At 38.1% G+C, this 22683-nt stretch overlaps 1 protein-coding gene across 1 annotated transcript; it reads right to left on the bottom strand.

Moving 5' to 3' along the window:
• Positions 1-5063: 5063 nt before the first annotated feature.
• Phb1 (prohibitin 1) lies at positions 5064-14387 on the bottom strand. Its single transcript, XM_089245010.1, has 7 exons — positions 14307-14387; positions 12333-12426; positions 10058-10219; positions 9606-9748; positions 7349-7465; positions 6077-6172; positions 5064-5382 (listed from the first exon to the last, which is right to left on the bottom strand). Exons 2-7 carry the CDS (start codon positions 12418-12420, stop codon positions 5170-5172), a joined length of 819 nt encoding a protein of 272 aa, XP_089101136.1. The 5' UTR covers positions 12421-12426; positions 14307-14387; the 3' UTR covers positions 5064-5169.
• Positions 14388-22683: the final 8296 nt, after the last annotated feature.

Below are 22683 nucleotides of genomic sequence, written 5' to 3'. Positions count from 1 at the left end.
TAATGAAATAAAAATTTGAGCTTTAGAAGAATGATCTTTTAATCGAACCTCTCACAAAATAAACTTTCGGAAACAAAACTGGAAGCAATTCCAGAAAGAAAAAAAAAATCTTGACAATCTTTTCTCTGGCGCAATATCGTTCTGCGCAATAACACACGCGCCGCGGCGGCGCTGTATCGTTACATAAACTTCATATTTCGGTCACGATCCTATTCCAGTTCATCGCATAACATACAACACACACACAGAGAAGGGAGGATACCCTTAAACCCATTTACAAATGGCGCCAGACTGCCATTGCGGTTTGGCTCTCTCTCTCTCTCTCTCTCTCACTCACAGTCCAATCCTCTGTACTGTCTCTGCATTAGGGACAGGTACATGGTTAAGAGCACGAATACTCAATCAGCAACATGGGACTTTGCTAGGAAAACAGGTGGTACGTTTACCTCGTGGAAATCAGGCCTTTTTTTTTTCTTTTTTTTTTTGCGTAACGGCGCCAGTCCCTGGCGGCTGCTTCAACACGGAAGGTAATAACGGAAGATCACAGATCTCTTCCAGGATTATTGATTGAAAGCAATTCATTTTTTCCAGCATACGTTGTTGTTACCAAGGAGGCAAATGACACGTTCGACCAAAGTCATTTGAATGTATGGAAGTCTTAAAGCTCTGATACGGAACAAATTAGTGCGAATAACTGAAAAAAATATTTTGAGGTTCTTAGATTAATCAAAAGTATCTGAAGACCTTCAGTGTAAATCGTATAAATTTAAAATCACTTTTTTTTTCTGCTGCGAGATGTCCTTTTTATTTTATTTTTTGTATTCTAATATTTTTTAGTATGTTTCTATATACCTGGGGTTCTTAACCTTTTGTGCTAGATTGACCCTTTGTAACAATGAAAATAAGAATATAATGTTGATAATATAAGGTAGGAAACAAAAGCACCCACGACATAACAAAATACAGAAACTTCAACACTTAGTTTTGAAACCAGAAATGGCATCTCTCGAAAATTTTTGCGATGCCACTCTCTGAGTAGAATTGCCATCTCTTCATATGGTAAAAGATACATCATCTAATAAAATATTATGCAATGCCAAATCCTCGCTGTACTCAAATGAGTAAAATGGATGCAAATGGGTTAATTTCATTTAATGTAATGCTATATTAATTCAATTATACAGGGTTTTCTGTTAATGGACCGACAAACTCAGAGGGTGGTTAGTAGACATCAAGAGGAACAAAAATTGCAATAGATCATGGTGTCGCAAACTACGTTGAGAGGGTGAAAATCACGAAAAGCGCATACAGGTTTCGACGTCACACTGGAACGACAATAAGTACAATAATAACTACAAAAAGATTTGATTAATTGTTACAAGAGTTGTTAGAAGTGGCGGCCGCTGACGTTGCACAGTCTAAAACGACGTAAAAACGATTCCCGGACGTGCTCGAAGATACCAGGTATGCTTTTGATGTTCGTTTCGTCGTCCGCACCACGTGATCCCACCCCAGCGCATGCGTTTCGCGACGCTGCTTGCGTCAGATATAGTGAGCTAAGGCGCTTTGATAAGGATCTATCCTTATTCAAGAGGCTATATGGTGAGCGAACCCACGAACGCATTCGGCGATCAACTGACATCCAACTTTCGTCTCCTCTGGACTCAGAGCCTTCATGCGTTTTTCGCGATTTTTACCCTCTCAACGTGGTTTGCGACACCATGTTCCATTGCAATTTTTGTTCCTTTTGATGCCTACTAACAACCCTGAGTTTATCCGTCCATTAACAGACCACCGTGTATAATCATGTTAGAATTTTGCATATTTTCCAAAAAAATTTCATAAAATATATGCGCGCAAAATATGCCTTTTCCGTAAATACTAAGTCTATTGGATTAGTTTTTCCTCTTTTTCTATTCACAATACCAGTGGTGAAAAAAACAAAAGAAACAATGACATTAATGAGCCCTGCCCTCTTCTCCTCCATCAGCATTCGTTGGTATCCCAGAGTGAAGAACTTGGGCAATTTTGTCCACTACTGTGACAACGAATAGATCATGAGTGTTGGATTATGAAATTGTGAAGTATCCTTCTACAGATTTCCCAGGTGTTTCCAAAAAGTATTGGGAAAGAAAGGCATATATAGTAGCTGATAACGTTCTGTTGAATACAGGGACATTTTATGCGATACCAGCAAATTGCATGTATCAGCATGTATAGGTGAATGAGGAAGGGCTGTTCTTATCTGTGATACCCTTTCAAGGAGAAAGAAAAGCAGAGGAGAGCGCCTGAGAATATGGCTGGAAGCTAAACATATGAAGTTACTGAAAATAACCCCTCCCCCTTTAAAATTTATATCGGTGGCACCTTGGTATCACATATGATGCATATCTCTCGTTGTACAACCAAAGTCATTCAGCATCAGGTAAATGAAAAACATTCTATTGACAAGATTGTTTCTTATGCAATTGATGGATGCATTTTTGTTTTCAGCTTTCATGATGTTTAATATAATTTACATATTTAATATTCTTTCACAGATTTAATGAGTTTTGACAAAAAAAATGAGCGTACTCTAGATCAGAGGTCCAACACTTTTCCTTGAAATCAAGGATGATTTCAATCCTTGAATGCAATTTGTTTGTACAAGGTGTTTAATTGGAACGTTGATCAAGTGCTCACAAGTACGAAATTGGACAAGAGCATTGAGAACTCTGGGTGCTTTAGCACTGTAGTGCTCTCAAACAATGGGTTGAAGATGATTGCTCTAGATTTATTCACTTTTCAAGTTAAAAAATGTCATTGAAATTTGAAATACTTGAATCAAGTCAAACAATATTCTTGTTGGTACAAAACATCTATTATTTTAAATCAGCAAATTAGGACATTGATTTCAAGACTTCATACAAAAGCTAATTTCACGGTTGGATTTTTTTTTCCATCATCAGGGGAACCCTATTGTAATGCATTTAAAATACTTAGTGCTGTGGTATCAAGTTTAGCTCCGTCTATATTTTTCTGAAATTTTCTTTTTCTCCATGCACAAAATAGAACACTAGAAATAGAACAGCTATCTTTCTGCACTGTATTCTAGGAATTAGGTCAAGTATATATTCACCAGATCTATATTTCTTGTAATCAAGAACTTATTGATATAACAGACAGATAAATTTAGTTATTTTCCCATAACATGCATACCATACTAGATTACTTTTACTTCCTTGAAATTAAATAAAAGTGGAATTTTGTGATTTAAATCAATGATTTTTTTTAAATCGTGATTTTAACCTTAATTTGAAATTGGCATACCCTGAGCACCACATTGCATAGCCTATCACCTTGGGTGATAGGAAGACTCCAAGAAAACCTAACTTGGGTTCACAGGTTTTGACTTGAGCAGACCCTTGTGCAAAATAATTATTACTAGAGTTCTATTCGAAGGTTTTTAACAGCTGGCTGATGCGAAAAAAAATATATTTAGGAAAGAGAAAATCTAACTGCCTTTGTGGGGAATCGAACCCACGTCCTCTCACTTGCTGGGTGAACAATCTAGACCACTAGGCTTTTGCCTGAATTAGTTCCACCTGTCCATGTATGGTCACGTTCAGTGCACAAGAGCTCCAAGGAAAGCTATTCGTTGCCTTTGTAGTCTAGTGGTCTAGGGTGCACACCTGGCAAGTGAGAGAATGTGGGTTAAATTCCTCGCAGCAGTTGAATCTTCTCGTTCCCAAATATATCCTTGCATCAGCCAGCTGTTAAAAACCTTTGTATGGATAGCGGGGAGTGACATCATCCTCCAATAGAGTTCCATTATTAACAATCAGACTTCCTAAAAGGTGACTTTCAAAATCAGACTTTAAAAGGTGAAAATCCTGCAATTTTCTCACAAAAATTCGGCAAGCGTGCTTTTGCACATCTCATATATTTGTCATTTTATTGCCATGAAAGACCTACACACAGATGTGCCAACTTTTGGAATCCAGATATTCTCTTGAGGGAAGAGGGTTCCCCCAAGGACCAGATAAAGAAAAATTGTGATAATTTTTTTTTTGAATAAAAAAAATTTTTAAATCAACTGAGAAAAAGTTCCCTGCATCCCCTAGGAAGGTCCTGAGTAGCCCCCGAGCAGAATCTAATCATCATTGAAGCTATATTAGTGATGTATAATTTTGGGTATGCAAACTCTCAAAAACATTTGTATGTTTTCTTTTTGAAGACATTTGATGAGAGAAAACAAAAAACTTCAAAATATAAGATTGCTGACTAAAAAGCTCTAGTGGTATCACATATCACATGATATACAACCAATCTCTGTTATGCATTGTGTTTGCCGTGTGGTTGTTGATAGAATACAATAATTACACAGGGATGTCGATGATTCACTTGCCAAGACCATCCCCCTAATAAATGGTTGCGATAAATGCTAAGTAAACAAAATCACGTCATTGCATTTTTTCAAATCTGGTCACCAAGACATTTTTGGATGGCTACTCGACGGAAGTGACGTCTTCAACTGAGTAGGTAGGCTCTGCTAAGGCAACTGGAATAAGGATAAGTAGTGGCAATAGGTTCCAAGAACTACGGCTGTCCTCTGTATGAGTTTTCCCCCAGCGGTGACCATAGTCATTGATATCATGACATCGTAAAAGCTCAGGGAAAATCTAAAAAAATTTTATCTAAAAGAAATCACAAAAATTTTCTTCCAAAACTAATTTTGTGCTAAAAGCAGGAGAAATTTTCAACAATTCTCCCCCACCCACCCTGGAGAACCGGAGGAGGGGCAAAAGATCCGGAGAGTTGGCAGGTCTAAATAATAACCAGATTTTTAGTCTGTATATGAATATTAGAATGTTAAAACATTTGAGGCCTCAAAATTATCTCTGACCTGGGTATATGCTGCACTTACCCATCCAATCAATAATCATAACAAAGCCAGTTATGACATCTGACATCTCTCCCACACCCCCCAACACAAACACTCAAGCTACACAATGCTTCCTCAATTTAAAAAAAAAAAGTGTACACATGGTGTTTCCATATCATCCCCAAAAAAACTTGAATAGTTACTATTGATGGAAATTATTTATTACAAATAATGTTCATCTGGAAAATTTCAGAAACTAAATTTATCTAAACAATGTTTTTGATCAAGATTTTTTTCTTTTTAATCTACTGCGGGATCTGTAATAATGCGTTCTGATTTGGAGGTAAATATACAATGTTTCTTGATTTCGACATTTGATAGGCAATATCCTCTGCAGCTTCTAATCGCCTGAGTTCCACCAAAGCCTCTCCAGACTCTCCAAAAGCTTTGGCAAGAAGAGTTGCTGCTTGTGTATCACCTTCAGCAGTGATGACAGTTGCCTTCTTATGTTGCTCAGCCTTTAATAAAAAGTAAAAGAAAAAAAAAAAAACATTGGTATGGATAAATAGAATGCATTCATAAACGACTGAAGTCAAAAATAACTTGCTGACCTTCAACATACTCAATGTTATGCTCTGAACTACTGTAGTTACACATGAAAGGAATATAATATTAAGATATTCCCAAATTGTGTAATAGAAGTGTGGCTGAATAGATATTTTACAAAAAAATCAAAGCAAAATACACAGAGGGGGATGAGATAAATTGAATGGGGGAAAACCATGAAAACTGACATAGCTTTAATGTCATACCACAGAAAACACTTTTGCATGAATATGGTTTGCTACTGCTAGGAAAACATGAAAAACTGATGCAAAATGTATTTTGGTCCGGGACAGCAATACACTCAATTAAAATTATTCAGCACTAAAATTTGAGATTTAAATATGAAGATATCGCATACTATGAAATTGTATCTTATTTTTACAAAAACACAAGATATATTCATTTTGTTTAATTTTTCCAACCTTTGAAAAAATAAGGGTTAAATCTAACATAGCTAATCATTTCAATAGGAGCCATAATGAAAACATTTTACTCTCATGGATTATTTTTATGATTAGCATAACCCTTCATAAATCTTTCTAGTTTCACAGTTTTGTTCGCTATTGCGTTATTTGAGACTCTTGTTTATAGTTTGGTAATACAAACCTTTTCGACCAAGAACCTTGCTCTCTCCGCTTCTTGCTGGGCAACCTGTTTCAACTCCACAGCTAGCGTAAATTCTTTGCTGAACGACAGATGAGTCTGAAATTAAAGAAACAAAAATCAGTGACAACAGCATTCAACATCAGAACTTAATAACAGATAACTTAGTAGAATACTGCTTAACAGAATTCACTAAATAACAAAACGTGTTTAAAATATGCTTTAGCATATGAGAAGAATAAATGGGAGGGGCTCAGAAACCAACCAATGTAATGACTTTTATATTGCAAGTGCCTCTTCATTGTTAAAACTTTCAATTGCCAAAGCATTCAAGTTGTAATTTTTATACTTTTTTTTTTTTTTTTTTTTTTTCAAACCGAGCACAACTCAGGTCTATCGCCATAGGCAATTTTCTACCTAGCGAGTTGTGCCGGAAGTGTAATTGTGTGCACCTAACAGTCTGAGTGCGTATCTAGTGTTGTGTATGATTTTTCAGTGCTGCCATCTATATCTCATAAGTGAAGTGAGTGATGTGTCGTGACTGAATATTTGTACTGTTTGTAGGTCTGTTGCTCTCTGTGGCGAGACTTTTTAATGGGGAGATCGGCTCTCATTTGCGCCTCGAAGTTGGGAACCACAGAAAACCAACTTCAGCCGACCACCACTGTGGCGACGGTGGGGCTCGAACCCGGGTCCCCGCGATGCGAGTCCGTCACTATGACCACTCGACCACCACAGCGGCTGTAATTTTTATACTGCAACAGCAGATAGCACGTTTTATACTGACCACAGAATAAAAAGATCCTCTCATCTGATTTTTAATGTTTATCAATACTGAGTGGCTTCTGAGTCCTCCAAATAATATAAACCCAATTCTATGGGAAAACATTTCAGAAACCAAATCTAAAGAACCAGGGCTGTAACTATGATTTTTGCCGCCCGGGGTAATCATTATTTTGCCCCACCCCCACAACTTTAAAACTGTGTACTTTGTTCCTACATAAAAGTTGGCCTGGAACAGTTGCCACCTCCCTCCTCCTCCTCCCCCAGTTACAGCCATGAACACTGATCTACTTCCAAGACAATTAACAGATTTACAGAAGCAATAAAATAAAATTTATGTGTTATTGTGATAACTCAAGAAATAGCATATTTGTATTTCTTAAACAGAAAATTTAGCGCATTTGGGGGGGGGGGGGGAGTCAGTATCAGTAGTCATTATCTTAAACGCAATTGTGTTAAATTTCATGAAGAGGGAAAAAAATATTATCTCACCAGTGAAATATCATCTAGAATCAAACCGAACTGTGCAGCTCTATCTGTCAGCTCTTCTGATACCTTCTGTGATACTACTTCTCGCTGAGTAATCATTTCACTTGCATCAAACTGAGCCTATATCAGAAATATCAGACATCAAATGAAGGCATCAGAAAATATAAAGGGAAATATAAAAGCAAATGAAAGTGTTTAAATTTTTTTCTGATGAGAAAAGTCACTGCTGAGGTCACATTAAATATGAATAACATCAACTTCTTACAACAAATTAAAAAAATGTATGTAACTACAATAATTTTTTCCTTAATTCATTAAAACTGCAAGACGCTTTGATTTTTGTTGTTTTGACTGAAATACATTTTACACCAATGTTTCTTAACCCTCTGACTGCTCAATTTGTGGACCGAAATTGCTTCAAAAATTGCGTAATTTTTTTCACTCAAAAAGTGAAGTTTGAGCGGTAATACCACGTGCCTTCAAATGCCGCAATTTATTGGACAACTAACGACATCTGTTGGCCAAAACGTAAATGAAGCGTCTAATACTATAAATAATTTTTTTCAGTTATTAAACAGGGAAAAAACGGGATGCGCTTCTCAATAAAGGAAGAAAAACACATGCCCGCGGAAATCGCGGGATGAGCAGATTTTGCTACATTTGAGTTGCCCGTGGAAATCGCGGGATGAGCAGCCAGAGGGTTAACCTCTTTTTTGCCCATGGCCCTCTTTGAACCATATTTTTTTTCTCGTGGCTCCCGTCTTATCCAGAGTTTTCGACCCTCATCTAGAAGCAAGATCCTTTATACGTATTGAATAGATTTTTTCGGTGAATTTATATTGAACGAAAATTTTGCAAATAAGATTGGCCTTCATACCACTGGCCTAGAATTTATTGAGCTCCCCGCTAACCCGAGTTCTATTCAGGGCCGTCTCAACATCATGAGTGCCTTAGGCAAAGTGATTCTATGGTAGTCCCATACTTAGCTGGAAATAAACAGCCTACATATTTCCTATTTATTTTCAAAATTTATTGTACTATACAAAATATCATAAGGTGGCGTCACTTATGAACATGAGACCCCCGGGCATGACCTCTCACATGAGTGGGACTGACAGAGCTGCATATTATATCAGGCCCGATATGGTTTTCATTTTTTGTTTTTCACATTATAAATTTAATATAGAGGAGGGGTTTGTGAAAAATGTAGCTGGGGGCCTGCAAAAAACCTCATCCTAGGGAACCTGCTGCAAAATATAGGCTGTGGGACCTGGGTGGATCTATGCCCTAAGGTGGCCCTGGTTTTGTTGGATTCTGTAAGAGTGTATAGTCACTAATATAAAAGCTTTATTTCTTCACACCTTAATTCTTGTTCTCAGCTCTCTGCAGCCCAAAAAACCACCTGTCATGGCCCCTTTCTCCATTTTCTTCTGTGGCCCCTTGAAGTATCTCAGTACCACTAGGGGGCCCATATGTCCCCCAGTTGAGAACCACTGTTTTACACCAATGGTACAAATTTTATTCCACTACCACTCCCTTCTTGTTTTTTTTTTTCATATACAAGTATGATGATTTCAATGTTCTCTATCTACCCTCAGTTTTCATGAGGAATTACAAACCAAAATTGTAATTTAACCCTTAGACATGCAAGGTGCAGATATATAAGCCTCTGCTGTTTTCCTGTTTACCTTAAAATGTTCAAGGTATCGATATATGGGCTCCACTGATGATTTATGAAAAAGAAAAATTGTTAAAAACTAAACCAAAGGTGATATGTTTGTTTATACTTTTGAAATGGGGATCCTCTTAAAACTGTATTTTACATAAACAAAAGCAATTGTATCTTATCCCATCTGTGGGGCACAGCTAATATGTAATACGCCGCCGTGAGGCACTCTTACAAAAACTATTTTTACATAAACAACAGTGTTGTTCATCTCCCCCATTCAAAACTTCTATATCTTAGACTAGTGTTTCCCAACATGGGCAATATCACTCCTCGGGGAGAGGCCCTGGAATGGTTCAGGGAGTAGAAGCTACAGTTGTAACATAATTATAGGATGGGTTAGCTTGCTTTGCGATGGCAGAAAATATTTCTGAAGAAGGGTGATGGAACAAAAACATTGGGAAACTCTGTCCATGACCAAAAAATAGATTTGCAAGAAATTTATGAAGAAAAATTTTCAAAAATAAAGAACGAGTTTTCAGGGCTAGAAAAACACAAATGCTGTTGAGGGCAATAACGTTAAAAAATACATACCACTACCGCTTTCAGAACTTCATTAGTAATAGATGGAAGCACTCTCTCATCATAATCACCACCAAGTGTTGTATAAATTTTTGGTAACTGATCCGCAACAGGCCGGAAAAGAATTCGAAGAGTAATGTTCACATTCTGAAGATCTAGAAGGAATGATTTTCAAAATTCTTTTAATGAGCAATCAAAACTGCATAATGCATGAACACAGAAGTGCAAGTAAACATCATCAATTATTCAATAGAATTTCATAATAAGTATTTTACGTTGGTAAGGCCAAACACAAAAGTTTGACATTACGAGTAAAATCAATGATTGCAAGAATAAAAAATGAAATATCTTGCAACCAAATTGGTTTTTCATCTATTTTTTTCAAATATAAAAGATGGGAAGAGTGAGAAAACATGAATACTTTGGAAATGCATTTCAATTTACCAAACACTTAATGTCCCTACCTTTGCTACCAGTGATAACTGGTACATTTCTTGGTTTGGATCGAACATCAAATATGATAGGTCTCTGCACCCATGGGATCAAAAAATGAGTCCCTTCCCCAGTAACATTTGGCTTGACCCCTGTGAATCTGTCAAATATAACAGCTCTGTGTCCTCCATCCACTGGAAAAAAAAAATCAGTCATTTACAAAAGTGAAAAGTAAATAGAAAATAATTTACGCCGCTTATTAGACTAGATAATGTTATCATTTGGGTATTTTTATCACTTTCCCAAAGAACGAAACCGGTCAATATCATAATATGGGGAAAAATTTGTTGAAGTTATCAGGAAGAAGCTAAGATTTAAATAAACCTAAAGTATTTTCCCGCAAGAGTTATCCTTATCAACCTGAGAGACTATACAAAAAGCCAGAAGGTGTTGTCCTTTTCATTTTATTGATGAACATTTCCATACTGAATGTCATAATCAGCCGTTGTTCGACAAAAAAAACCTTTCCTTCAGTTCTTGATCAGTTTCTTCCAGTTTACCAGAGATTCAAATTTCTTATCCGAGAGACTCTCTCAAAGGATCTATGAAACACATTGTATAATACTAGTGTATTAAAAAGTATTGTAATTTGGGATACACATTAGACAGGTCCATTGTAACGCCCTACAATGGTATGCACATGCCCATGTACAGAGATGCCAATGACGCACTATAGCACATCAAATATCCGGAATTTTGGAAAGGGACACACAAAAATTTGGGAGAGAGAAAAGAACAGAGATACCTCTTTCTCCTACCCAGAACATGGCCTGCTGCTCCCTCTCAACGAAGAGATATAAGCAGGTGATAAAGAACTGGGGGCATGCTGGAAAAAATTCATAGATATACTGGTGAATTATGGGGGAGGGGACTATACTTTTTTACAGATAATTTTTTTGTCATAAGGGACCCACTTTCACTCAAAAAGAACCCAGATTTTTCGAATAACCTGGTCCCGAGACCCAGATAAATTAGAGTACAGTGGCATCTCTGCATGCATTGTTGTACGCAACAGGGGGAGGTTCCAACCAGCACCTCCTAGAGACAGGCCTCTGCAGTGTTTGCCATAAACATCATTCTGACTACCTAGCAAGTTTGCCACATTTGGAAGCACAGCATCCTATTTTGTTTCTTCTTATTTTGGCATCAAATTTTAGCCGATTAGCTCACAAATACCACATAGTGATTGGATATGGGGCATAGAAATCGCCAATTCTGAGCCCGATCATTCCTTTTCCTCACAACGATGATACTGGTACGAGCAGGGAATTTTTTCCCCTTTATATCCTGCGGGAAAATGGACTACTTCCTGAGGTCACAAGCAGACTGCGGAGGCCTTTTATCTCTAGGAGGTGCTGTTCTAACCCTCTCTCAAGCAGAGATTATAGTGTTATTCTGCCGGAAAAAACTTAACCACCACCACCACCATCCCCCCCCCCCCCCGAGAAAATTCTGTGTATGCCTATGTCTGCATGTATATATATTTCATTCTAGCTACAATCAATGGTTAGATTTACCAAAAGCACCCGAGTCCCCTAGGACTAAGTGATAAGTGTGACAGAGCCTGGGTGCCTCTCCGTTCCTATTTCTATTACTATCTAGCTGGGAGTTTGTAGTTATTTTTACTAATGTGGTTTATAGTAGGGATAAATCCATACTTACTTTAATATTTGTGGGGTTCAAGGAAGAAAAACTCTTTCAGAGCAAACACAGAGAACTGTTTTTCTTATGATATGCAATATTTTTAATTTATTTTCATGTAAATGTGGTCATTATTCGGAAATCCTCTCGTTCGGAGGTTAATCTTATCGTCAATCCAATACGATGAGCTCTGTTCCTAGAAAATGTTGCCGTTGTTTAAAGGTGACCATTGTGGGAGGGTTTACTACTACTTCACTAAACGCCAACTCTGGCCATATCGCTATATTGAAATTTACTACCATTAATGAGATGGGTTGGGAATGAAGGCGTTATCTATCGGTTGGTCGCCTCAAGCTTGTTAGAGACAATATCTCATCGTTATCTTCCCTCAGGTTTGAACTTGGGACCATGATGACAACATTAACTGTGGTAGACTAGCATCTTACCACCACGCCACTCAGGCACTGTGAGGGTTTACTGTAATAAGAATAACTATTTTAATTAATCTATTTGAAATAAGCAAGGGAGCTATCATCCACAATCTTAGCACTGAAATTGATCATTCTTCTTTTATTCACATTTCTTTACAAAAGTAATGAGGTTAACCTGTATAAAGTGCTGAGTTGACAACACCTCCAGCTATGGCAAGTCCTAAGCCTACCCGGCCCAAATTGTTGAACAAACGAGCAGCCATCTATTACTAGAAACAAATAAAAGAAAGAATTGCATTAAAAACACATACTTCTAGAAGAGAACATAACATTTAAAAAAAGACAATTATAAGACATAATTATAAGACATAATATTAAGCTGATCAACAATTAATACAAATTGTTGATCAGCGACTATTTCAGCGGAAAAAATGACATTTCATACACTTGAGTTGCAGACGTCATTCCCCCTCCCCCCTTAACTCTACCCAACAGTCTGAATTTGTCTGATTTTTCAGTGCTGCCAGAAGTGAAATGTGTGAGTGTAATAATTGAATATTTGTACCATCGTAGGCCTTTTGCTCTCTGTGGTAAGACTTTTAATTAAGGATTGGTTAACACTCGCTTCTGGAAGTTGGAAACCACCAAAAACCCACTTTAGCCGACCACCACTGTGAAACCGGCAGGGTTCAACCTAGTTTCGTGCATGTGATGCAATTCCCCTCACTGACCACTTGACCACTGAAGCAGCGCCTTTATAGTTCTAGTCCGTTGATGCTTTTCTTCCTGTCTACAATGAACACCAATTTTTTTTCCATTAGCTATCATTTCCTTCGATTTCTAGACTCTCATTTCTTTTCTGTTGCTTATCACCTGAACGTCAGCTGCTGCCCCCTCCCCCCCCCCCCCACAGAGGTCGCTAGGAATAACAAACTTTTGTATAGTGTGCAGTGTTTGAATTGATTTGAGTCCGTCAGAATTCAGCTTTTTTTGTTCATACGTTGCATTATAAACCGTTCTGCCCAGAATGTTACATTCAGTTTTTCCTCGATAGAAATCTCCTTTCGACTGATTTTCTCTTAGGCTGTATATTCATACTTTCATTTTTATTAATTTTTTGCACACTAGCCGTGGTAGTTGTGACTTCACAATCATGTTTTTATTAAATTCAGAGACTGTTTTCGACCAAATGTTTCTGTTAATGTGTTTTCAGTATTAGGCTATTGTTTCTGTCATTCATTTTTTTTATCTGAATTTCTTCGTTTTAACAGAACACACTCTTTCGGTGATGTGTTGGAGACTTTTTTCTTTCGGTAAGGAACACGTCCAAAAGCACACATGGCTCCCTTTCCCTCGCAGGTTATACTGAAACTGTTTTTTTTTTTTTTTTGTCATCTTTCTCTGTTGCTGCGGGCAAATCAAGTAGAATGAAAAAAACAGCCATACCCACATTGCATCCGTGGAATAGCAAAAACACGGGAGAGAAGCGAAAAAATAGCCTACCCTTCAACTTCCCTCGCACAAAAAGATTGAGTGGCAAGTTTACAAAAAAAACATCACTACACAAAGAGACTCTAGTAGCCACAAGTTAAACTGTAAGAGAGTAGCCAATAAGCTCGCTTAAATTTAATCGAACCTTTATAGGGACTACCTGTGAAAAGTGGTAGATATATAGATGGTAGGGATCAGATCCCCTCCATCACATTCCCCCCCCCCCCGTAAATAAAATGTCAATAAATGAATAAACCCATTGCATTCTGATTGCTAACTTCTAAGTTTTGAAATATAGGAAGCTAATGCAAATTTAGGTGACTATAGTAAGACTGAATTTGACTTCCTAATTCATTAACTATATCATTACTTATCAAGCGGAGCATCCCCCTCCCACAATTTCTATGATTTTTCAAGATTATAATTTTAATAATCCTTAATATAATTATCATACAATTTGTTCAAGGCAAAACATGCATAATGGGAGGGGGGGATTTTTAATAGTTCGAGGTACACCACATGCGTATCATTAATGCTCTCATTAAACCTATTATGGTTTGTTTACAATCATTACAACATCAATCATGTTTATAATTAACATAAACAACAAACAAACGTAAAATATAATAATTACAAAAAAACAAGGAAAAAGTCTCACATGCAAAAATTTCAGGACCGGTGACAGTTACGGTTTTTGTTGGGAAACCTGATGCAATTTCTCTTATCTATGAAATAGGACCACACTGAATGTAGTGAACGCACAAAATCAAGGCACGTCCCGTTTGTAGATGTGATGAAGACTGATTTTGCGTGGCTCAGTATTACGTTTGATAGCAGTTTTAAAAAATAATTTGATTCAAAATCAGCTTCATTTTGAAAAATTCAATGAATTCGATTCAATTTCAAGTTGGGACGGTCAAAATTCAGCAAAGTCATGGAAGTGCCCCGTCATATATCAGTAATATGGTCAGCAATTGATATCCAGTTTTTTTTATATCGATGAAATGGGGAAAATTTTTATTTATGCAAACAAACTCTCATATTTCATCGTTGACATTCGAATAATAAAAAAAATTAGGATTTTCTTCACAATTTAAAATTGCACCAACAAAAGATTACGAGGTTTTAAATTAGAAAGATAATTTCTTGAAACTTCATCTGATGTAGTGGCACCTACTGGCGTATTAGAGAACCTCTAGTGTTATCATTATTCGCTAGAGAGCAGCATTAGTTCATAAGGCGTCTTCATATGAAGGGGCAATTGTAGAACCACTTGATACCCAATGACATTGTATATGAAGTCGTCTTAAGGCTCATTTACATTGAGCGAGTTTACTAGCTACTCGCCTACAATTTTACTCGATTCTACTGAACTCGCTCTGTGCAATACTACACTCGCCGCTCGCTCCGCTGGAGCGAGTAAAGTTGAGGGTCGGGCTACTTTTCTCGCTGCTAGCTGGTGTTTTTGCTATCTGGCTTGTGAACTCGCCGTGTGCAATACGCCCGCTCGCTACTCGCTATAATATATATATTATAGCAAGTGTATAAAGGGGTTCTAGCTTGCATGCGCACCCTTGATGACGTCAATTTCTGTAACAGATGGCGTCACTTTTGGTAAAAAAAACCACACACACACAACAAACAAACACACACCACTACAACAATTTTTCCCAATTAAAACAGAACCACTATACATATTACGGAAATTTGATAAATCCCGTTATTACGCATAATCACCGGCTTTTACGCATAGTTACCGACCATTCTTGAAATTTTAATAAATTTTGTTTTTCACATTTGTCCGGTAATTACGTGTAACCCCCCCCCCCCAACTCGTATTGTATAAATATGATAAATCATCAATAAATTACTTAAGTTTACGGAAATGTTACTCAAATGTCAGCCTAAGGTGATGGATTTGATCAGTGATGTTGTTTATGCCTAAAAATATTGATAAATATGAAGAAAATATGCAATTTTATGTATTCTTCAATTTTATGCATTTGTGTGCATTGATACTGAAAAGGGTCAAAATTTGCAAATGTATATGCACTTATGTATTTGCGTATCATCCGAGCTCTGGTTATGAAAAAGGTTATTCAAACTCACCCAATAAGTTGTCACCAAAGAGTAAAACAAATATTAATGATATAGTAGATGTTTACGAAGTAGCTTGAAAGTAACTTTTGGATTCATCTGGTTCTTTCGAGGAAAAAAACACACAGACACGCAAACACTCTTGCCAATGAAGAGATGGTATTTTTTCGGCCTGAATATACTGAGAAATTGAATTTTCTGGATGTTATGCCGAAACTGATAATTGGAAAGAAGTGATTTTTTTCTCCTCCGGGAATCGAACCTGGGTCCCCTTGCATACCGGGCAAGTGCGCTAACCAATGCACCATAAGGAATTCGAAAGTTTGTCTCTGGTGTATTGGTTAGCGCACTTGCCCGGTATGCAAGGGGATCCGGGTTCGATTCCCGGTAGCAGACAATAATCACTTTTCTTTCCAGTTATCAGTTTCGGCATAACATCCAGAAAATTCAATTTCGTAGAAGAGATGTATGTTTCAGAGAGAAAAAAAAAAAATTCCCTGAAGGAAAAAATATATAGAATGATTCCAGAAATCTGAAAAGGAGGACTGACGGTAACCCCCCCCCCCCCCCTTCTTGACACTGTGCAGTTTTTTACTTTCATTTAAGGTTGCCAGTTTTGAAAACTGAGAATGCAGGGCACCTGAGCCAATACCACACTAGAAATATTACACTATCTTCAGTGTGGTGAACTTTTCCCAATTTCCACAACAGATGACGTCACTGTACTGACCAATAACAGTTAAAACCAGCCAGACAACAAATATTTTTCCCAACTAAAACAGAACCGCTGAAAAAAACAAAAGCAGAAAAAATTCTAGGAATTTCGACGGCTATTGGTCAATGAAAAAAAAAACTCATATTGATGAATAGATGTATTTTTCAGAGTGAAAAACAAAAATTTCCTCTGGAAAAAAGGAAAATAATTCCGAAAACAGGAAAAGGAGGACCAAAGGGGGATTTTTCTAAAACGGGGGACACTTGAAACGACATCAAAAGGAAGGATATCCTTTAGGAGAACATTCCCCTAAAGGATGTGTGTGCCGGAAGTGTGCCTGTGAATTGTGCCGGAAGTGTGAGCGTGGTACCTAACAGTCTGAGTGCGTATCTGATTTTTCTGTGCTGCCCATTACATTTCAGAAGTGAAGTGTAATGATTGAATATTTGTAGTGGTTTCAGGCCTGTTGCTCTATGTGGCGAGACTTTTTAACGAGGAGATCATCGCGCATTCGCGCTTTGAAGAAAACCTACTTCAGCCGACCATCACTGTGGCGATGGTAGGGTTCACACTCGGGCCCTCACGGTGTGAGTCCATCACCATGACCACTCGACCACCACAGCGTGACTATACTGATAAACAACAATATTTTTCAAACCTAGAGTTGCTCCTCTGTCGACGTCCTCCTAGAATCATCCTCTATTACGAAGACACGTACTTCTACGTTCCAAAAATAAGAACCCAATTGGGGTGCATAGAGAGGGCAGAAAGTTGTCCCGCATAACGGGACTGCATGACGGAAAGAGCATGACGGAGCCCCGGTCCAAGGGATTTTCTGAGGCCCTTTACCTGCCAAATTTTCGAAAATTTCAACCGGTTCTAATTTCTCTGAGGCCCCTCTTTCCTTGTGGCCCCCGGGCCGTGCCTGGGTGTGCCCATGCGTTTAGATGGCGCTGGTTTAGACACGCATTTTGACTATTCTGTTCCTCCTTTCCCCTCCCTAGTGAGTCATCTTTTTTCGCTGGCTTTTGCTGAAAGCCTGATGCTGCTGTCATGTGACACTTCCGCGACTAATCAGATGGGTCAAAACTAGGAAGTTCAGGAAAAAGTTGTCGAAAACAAGGTTTTCTTCTTAAGGTACTGGGGGGGGGGGCGATAGACGCAAAAGACGAGTCTCCCCTCGGAACATGGGGGCATGCAATGTTTTCCATACCAAAGGAACGTCAACCTCTACCCGACCAGATCATAAAAGACGACGCTCCTGGGCCACCACCTCTCATGACGACTCTCCCGTGGCCACCTCTCTCCATCCGCATCCACCATCGGTCAACACTGCTAGAAGCCATCCACCAAGGGCCACACCTCTGAAGACGACGTTCCTAGGCCACTACCTCTCATGATGACTCTCCCGTGGCCACCCCTCTCTCCATCCGCATCCAACATTGGTCATATACAAGACGAGTGTGGATGGGAAAGTCTGAAGGGATCGGCCTCAGCGAACGTACCTCAATCAGATCGAGGATGTTTTTAGCAAATTTTTAAAAAAATTTGGCTCTTGAAAGAAATTTCAATCATTGTATTGCTGATATTTGGCTCGGTTGACTAATAAGTTTGCCGACCACTGGATTAGAGCAACTTTTTTCCCCTTTCTTCGGTCATTTTCTCACATTTGGGGGACCAGACCCCCACCCCCAAGTCACCCTCGCTACGGCCTTGAGTGGAAGGGCCTCGTGAAAATATGATCTCGTCGAATATTTAATAGTGCGGATATGTCAATTGGGTAGCAGGTATTTTTTACCAGATGTTTTTGAGCAGGCCCCCAGAAAACTCATTTGGCCTGGGGATCTGATGCCGTTAAAATGCTCTTGAGGGAGGGAAGTGCTGCCTCTTTCATTCAGAAATATAAAACATAGTGGTCTTTAAAGTTTGGAAAAAGGAGTCTTTTTCTAGCGATAGTGGTGCCATCTATTGTAAAAATGGTAAGCTCACGTTACCAAGAATGCGCACTTAGGTATACTCCTTTCTCAGATTACGAATCCGGTAACCATAGTTGCATTGCAGGTTCATTAATTTTTTTTCGGGGGCAGGAGCTCAGCCCCTCACAAAATTTATTGGGAGGTCACATGGCCTCATCCTCCAAGACCCGATGCATATATACATTAGATCAGTCAGCTCCATCATTGACATTGCGCGGGGGGGGGGGGGCATTGTCCATCGTATGTGTCCCGTATTCCTTCTCCGTGCCGCGATCGACACAGTAAATGCGGCCCTGAAAAGCGGCAAGATTTGTATCACTCCCCATCATAGATAGCCTCTGAGATCAAGGAACTAAAGTCAGTGTTGATTTCCAGTACCGTTTCATTGTCGTTTAATACAGCAATTCATTTCTTTAAAATTCGAGTTTTTGAACCAGAAGCTAGTTTATATATACTGTACTATACTATTATCGCGTTTCATCTAATCAGGATATAATCCAAAAAGGATGTTTTTTTCAAATTTTTAATCCAATCTAGAGGTGAGAATTGCAGAATTTACGTGTACTGTACTTTATGGGTCACCCAGTACCATCTATATACATGAGTGCCACCGGGTATGGCACGGAGACCCATGCCCCCTGCGTAGGGGTCCCTAGACTGGGATCAGTCTAGAGTGCTCTCGGGCTCCTCCATTATGAATTTTTGAGTGAAAAACAAAAAATGATGAGAATTGTCTCTTGGGGCCCATCATCTTGAACCTTGTCAGCCCAACGCCTTTGTTGGAGCATGCGAGCTTAACTCAGTTGCACAGAGGATTCCACGATAAGATCTGGCACACTGATTCATGACAATAACTATGTATATTAAGAGGTGATGCACCTACTCCCTCTTCCATTTTGACTTATGATGCCGTTGAGACCGCAGTATGGGAACAATTTTTTTTGGATAAATATTCAAAAAAAATTTGTTTTAACTCCTCCGCAGAACAGCCTTATTATCACTAAGGGTTCGTGAAACAGTCATATAACCAGGGCTTCAATTAGGGGGGGGGAGCAGCAGGCGGTTCTGGTGCCCCGGGCGCTGGAATAGAGTTGGAGAGCGCGCTGAATTCGCCCTTTCACTGCTCCTTCTACGTTACACGGGGATGCCAAAGCGAGTGCTTGTCCACCTGACAAAATACCTCGTTGCGGCCGTGCGTATACTATCAAAGGAAATGTCGTCTTAACGCATAGGGCCCACCACGGCACGGCGCGGGAGGCCTGAAGTGCAGAGGGAGCCTCGTAATAATCATGGTAATCAGAACTCGTAAAGATTTTAGAGATTAAGCATGTGCAAATTTTTAAGTAATCATTTCTAGTCAGGCGTGGGGATGTCTAAGCAAAATCAATTAGCCCGGGGCTAATAATGCTCTGAAGACGGCCCTGATCAAGGTTAAAGTGTTCCGCGAAACACTTTACTTTGGAAACGCCTGGGCTGGAATAATATCTGCAATGCTTTGACGTGTCTTAAGTTCTTGTTATCTACGAATTTTGGGTGATTGGTGAAAAAAACATAAACGCACACACACTGATGAAGAGATATATGTTTCGCAGTGCACTTTTTCCTCTCCTAGAAAGATACAGGGTGATCCAAACGTCACGCAACCCGTTCTAATATATTTTATTTTTTAAATTCTATCAAGAAATAAGTAAAAAAAAACTATATAGTTCAAATAAGACAACATTTATGGATACAAAAATAAAGTTTGTTTTAAAATGTTACAACGTGTATTGAAATTGTGAGCATTTTGCATGAATGCAAGCGTGCATTCTTTTTACCAGGATTCTGGCCATTCTTCTCAGGGCACTAACCTTTTCACTCTTCCATTGAATGTTTTTTTTATAAAATTAATCAATGGCAGGCTGCTCCTTGCTCCATTCTGTTGCAAAAAGTAAAAACGTTCATTTTCATCCAACAGTGCAATCTGAATTACAAGATCATATCCCTGTACAGTTCCCCCATCCACTTTTTCTTAAAAAATGAACCCACATTTTCCTACGGCGTGAAATTGAGCACCACTCACCGATTTTGATCTAATGCGGCGGCTTTTGATGATAGACGTGCAGATTTTCGGTGCACCAAATTCTGACATTTGATCTGATCTGAAGCTTTCATATCCGGTGCAACCATAACACGACAGGGTTAAACTCCAATTTCTTCAGTGTTTTGCTTTTTTTAGTTTTTTCCCTTTAGTTCACGCATTCCATGCTGGCTCAGTAGAGATGAACGCCCACTTCGTCTTGCGGTCTTCAACATTTCCAGTTTCTCGAAAAAGGAACACCAATCGGAAGAATGTTGTCTTATTAGGCACAGAAACACTTTTGGATTCACTTTTGAGCGCCTCAATAACGATTTCAAACGAATGAGTTGAAAAATATTGTTCAATCAAGTAACTACTCATACGGCAAACGGAATTCATTTTGCTACTGGATCCATGGACCAGATATCAAAGTTTTGTAATCCAAGAACAAAGCTCAGCTTAAAAAATAAAATTATGATGTACACATAAGTGATTCGTCCATCTTTACTCTATGCGGCACCAGCTTGGTTATTTGCTTCCAAAGGGAACATGTATAGATTACAAATTTTTCAAAACAAAGTTTTAAGACGCTTTACAAGAGTTCCCAAGTACTTCAAAATATCAAACTTACATAAAGAACTTAAAATGGAGTAGATTTTCAAATTTGTAAAAAAGGATTTCAAAGAATTTTTATATGACAAACTGGAGAAATCTAATATCAGACATTTTCAGGACATAGTGGCATATGACCAAAATGAAAGACTAAGACGTCTTAGACCATAGTTTGCCAACCTTTTTTGTCCCATCGCCCCCTTCTTCAGAAATTTTTTTTCTCCCATCGCCCCCCAACGCAATCTCACCCATAGGATCCTATGTTATATCCGTAGCTTCTACCGCCCCCCTGGAACATTCCATCGCCCCCAAGGGGGCGTTAACGCCCACGTTGGGAATCACTGTCTTAGACCAAAAAACCTACTGATGATACAATATAGAAAAGTGTTCTGAGAATATACTTCAGAAAACGGTCACTATGTTGTGCAATTTGTAATTTTAGTGAAAATATTTATATACCTAATATAACATGTAAAATTTTTCTTTTGTTGTTCGAAAGCTATTAAACATTCATTGGGGTAAGATATAAGATAATATACGCATTTCAAATCGGATGATTCTTTTTGAAACACCCAGCATATTAGTCAATATATTATAGATATGGATTGATATATATTATTGAAAACAGTTTTTATATTGGTAATTAAGGACTTTTACTGGTTTTGGATTATAATGTAGATTATTCTGATAAAAATATATAATTTAGATTGTCATTTATTTATTATTTCTCCTTTTATTTAGTGAGCTGTATAGACTTGTATAGACATATGTTTTATAATCGCGTTTATCCTTTTTTTCATTGATACAATAAATTGTAGCAGTTTGTGCTGAGAAGTAATTACATAGAAATTGTAAAAAAAGTGTGTATTTAATTGAATTTTGTTTATAAATATATACTAAAAAGCAGTGAATGATAGAATAATATGTATGTTTTTGCTAAATAAGATGGGAGGGTAAATACCATCATGTATAATTTAATATTGAAAGATGCAATAAGATATCCACCTTTATAGCACAAAATATATCATTTTTCTTTTTATTCTGGATCATCAAGAAATTATGAAGAAGAGAAAGGCATAGCATTGTATAATATGCAGAAGAATGATAGAGAAGAAGGAAAAAAAAGTGGGGGAAGAGAGAAGGAAATTTATAGGGAAAATTGACCGATCCTACGTGATGACTAAGAGCACTCTGAAAGGTGTACTAACTCATATATAGAGAGGTCTATATATCACATTTCGGCTAACGAACGTGATTCTGGAATGAATCAATTTTTTTTTAGCCGAAGTATCACCGTATTTACAGAAGGATGTTGATAGCTGGTCTATCAAATAATGAAAATAAGCCCTACGTTCGAAAGATTAAGTTCATCGTGTGAATGAACTTTGAGTGGATTTTTTTCATAGCCTAATTTTTAAACGAATATAGTACTTTTCTTTTCGACATTTCGAACTCAATCTCAGTCTACCCGGATATCTCCGACCTTAATCAGCGTAGTGTTATTGTGAGATAATCTTCAACGATTCTTGTTAAACCAAACTGGAAGTGCCGTAGAAAATAAAGAGAGTGAACAAAT

This window comes from Pholcus phalangioides, unplaced genomic scaffold (genome assembly GCF_987345545.1).
Source record: "Pholcus phalangioides strain wild (caught in Gottingen) unplaced genomic scaffold, Ppha-v1.0 ptg000015l_1, whole genome shotgun sequence".
Lineage (NCBI taxonomy): Eukaryota > Metazoa > Arthropoda > Arachnida > Araneae > Pholcidae > Pholcus > Pholcus phalangioides.
Note: the sequence above shows the minus strand (reverse complement) of the source record. Positions and strands in the feature narration are given on the sequence as shown.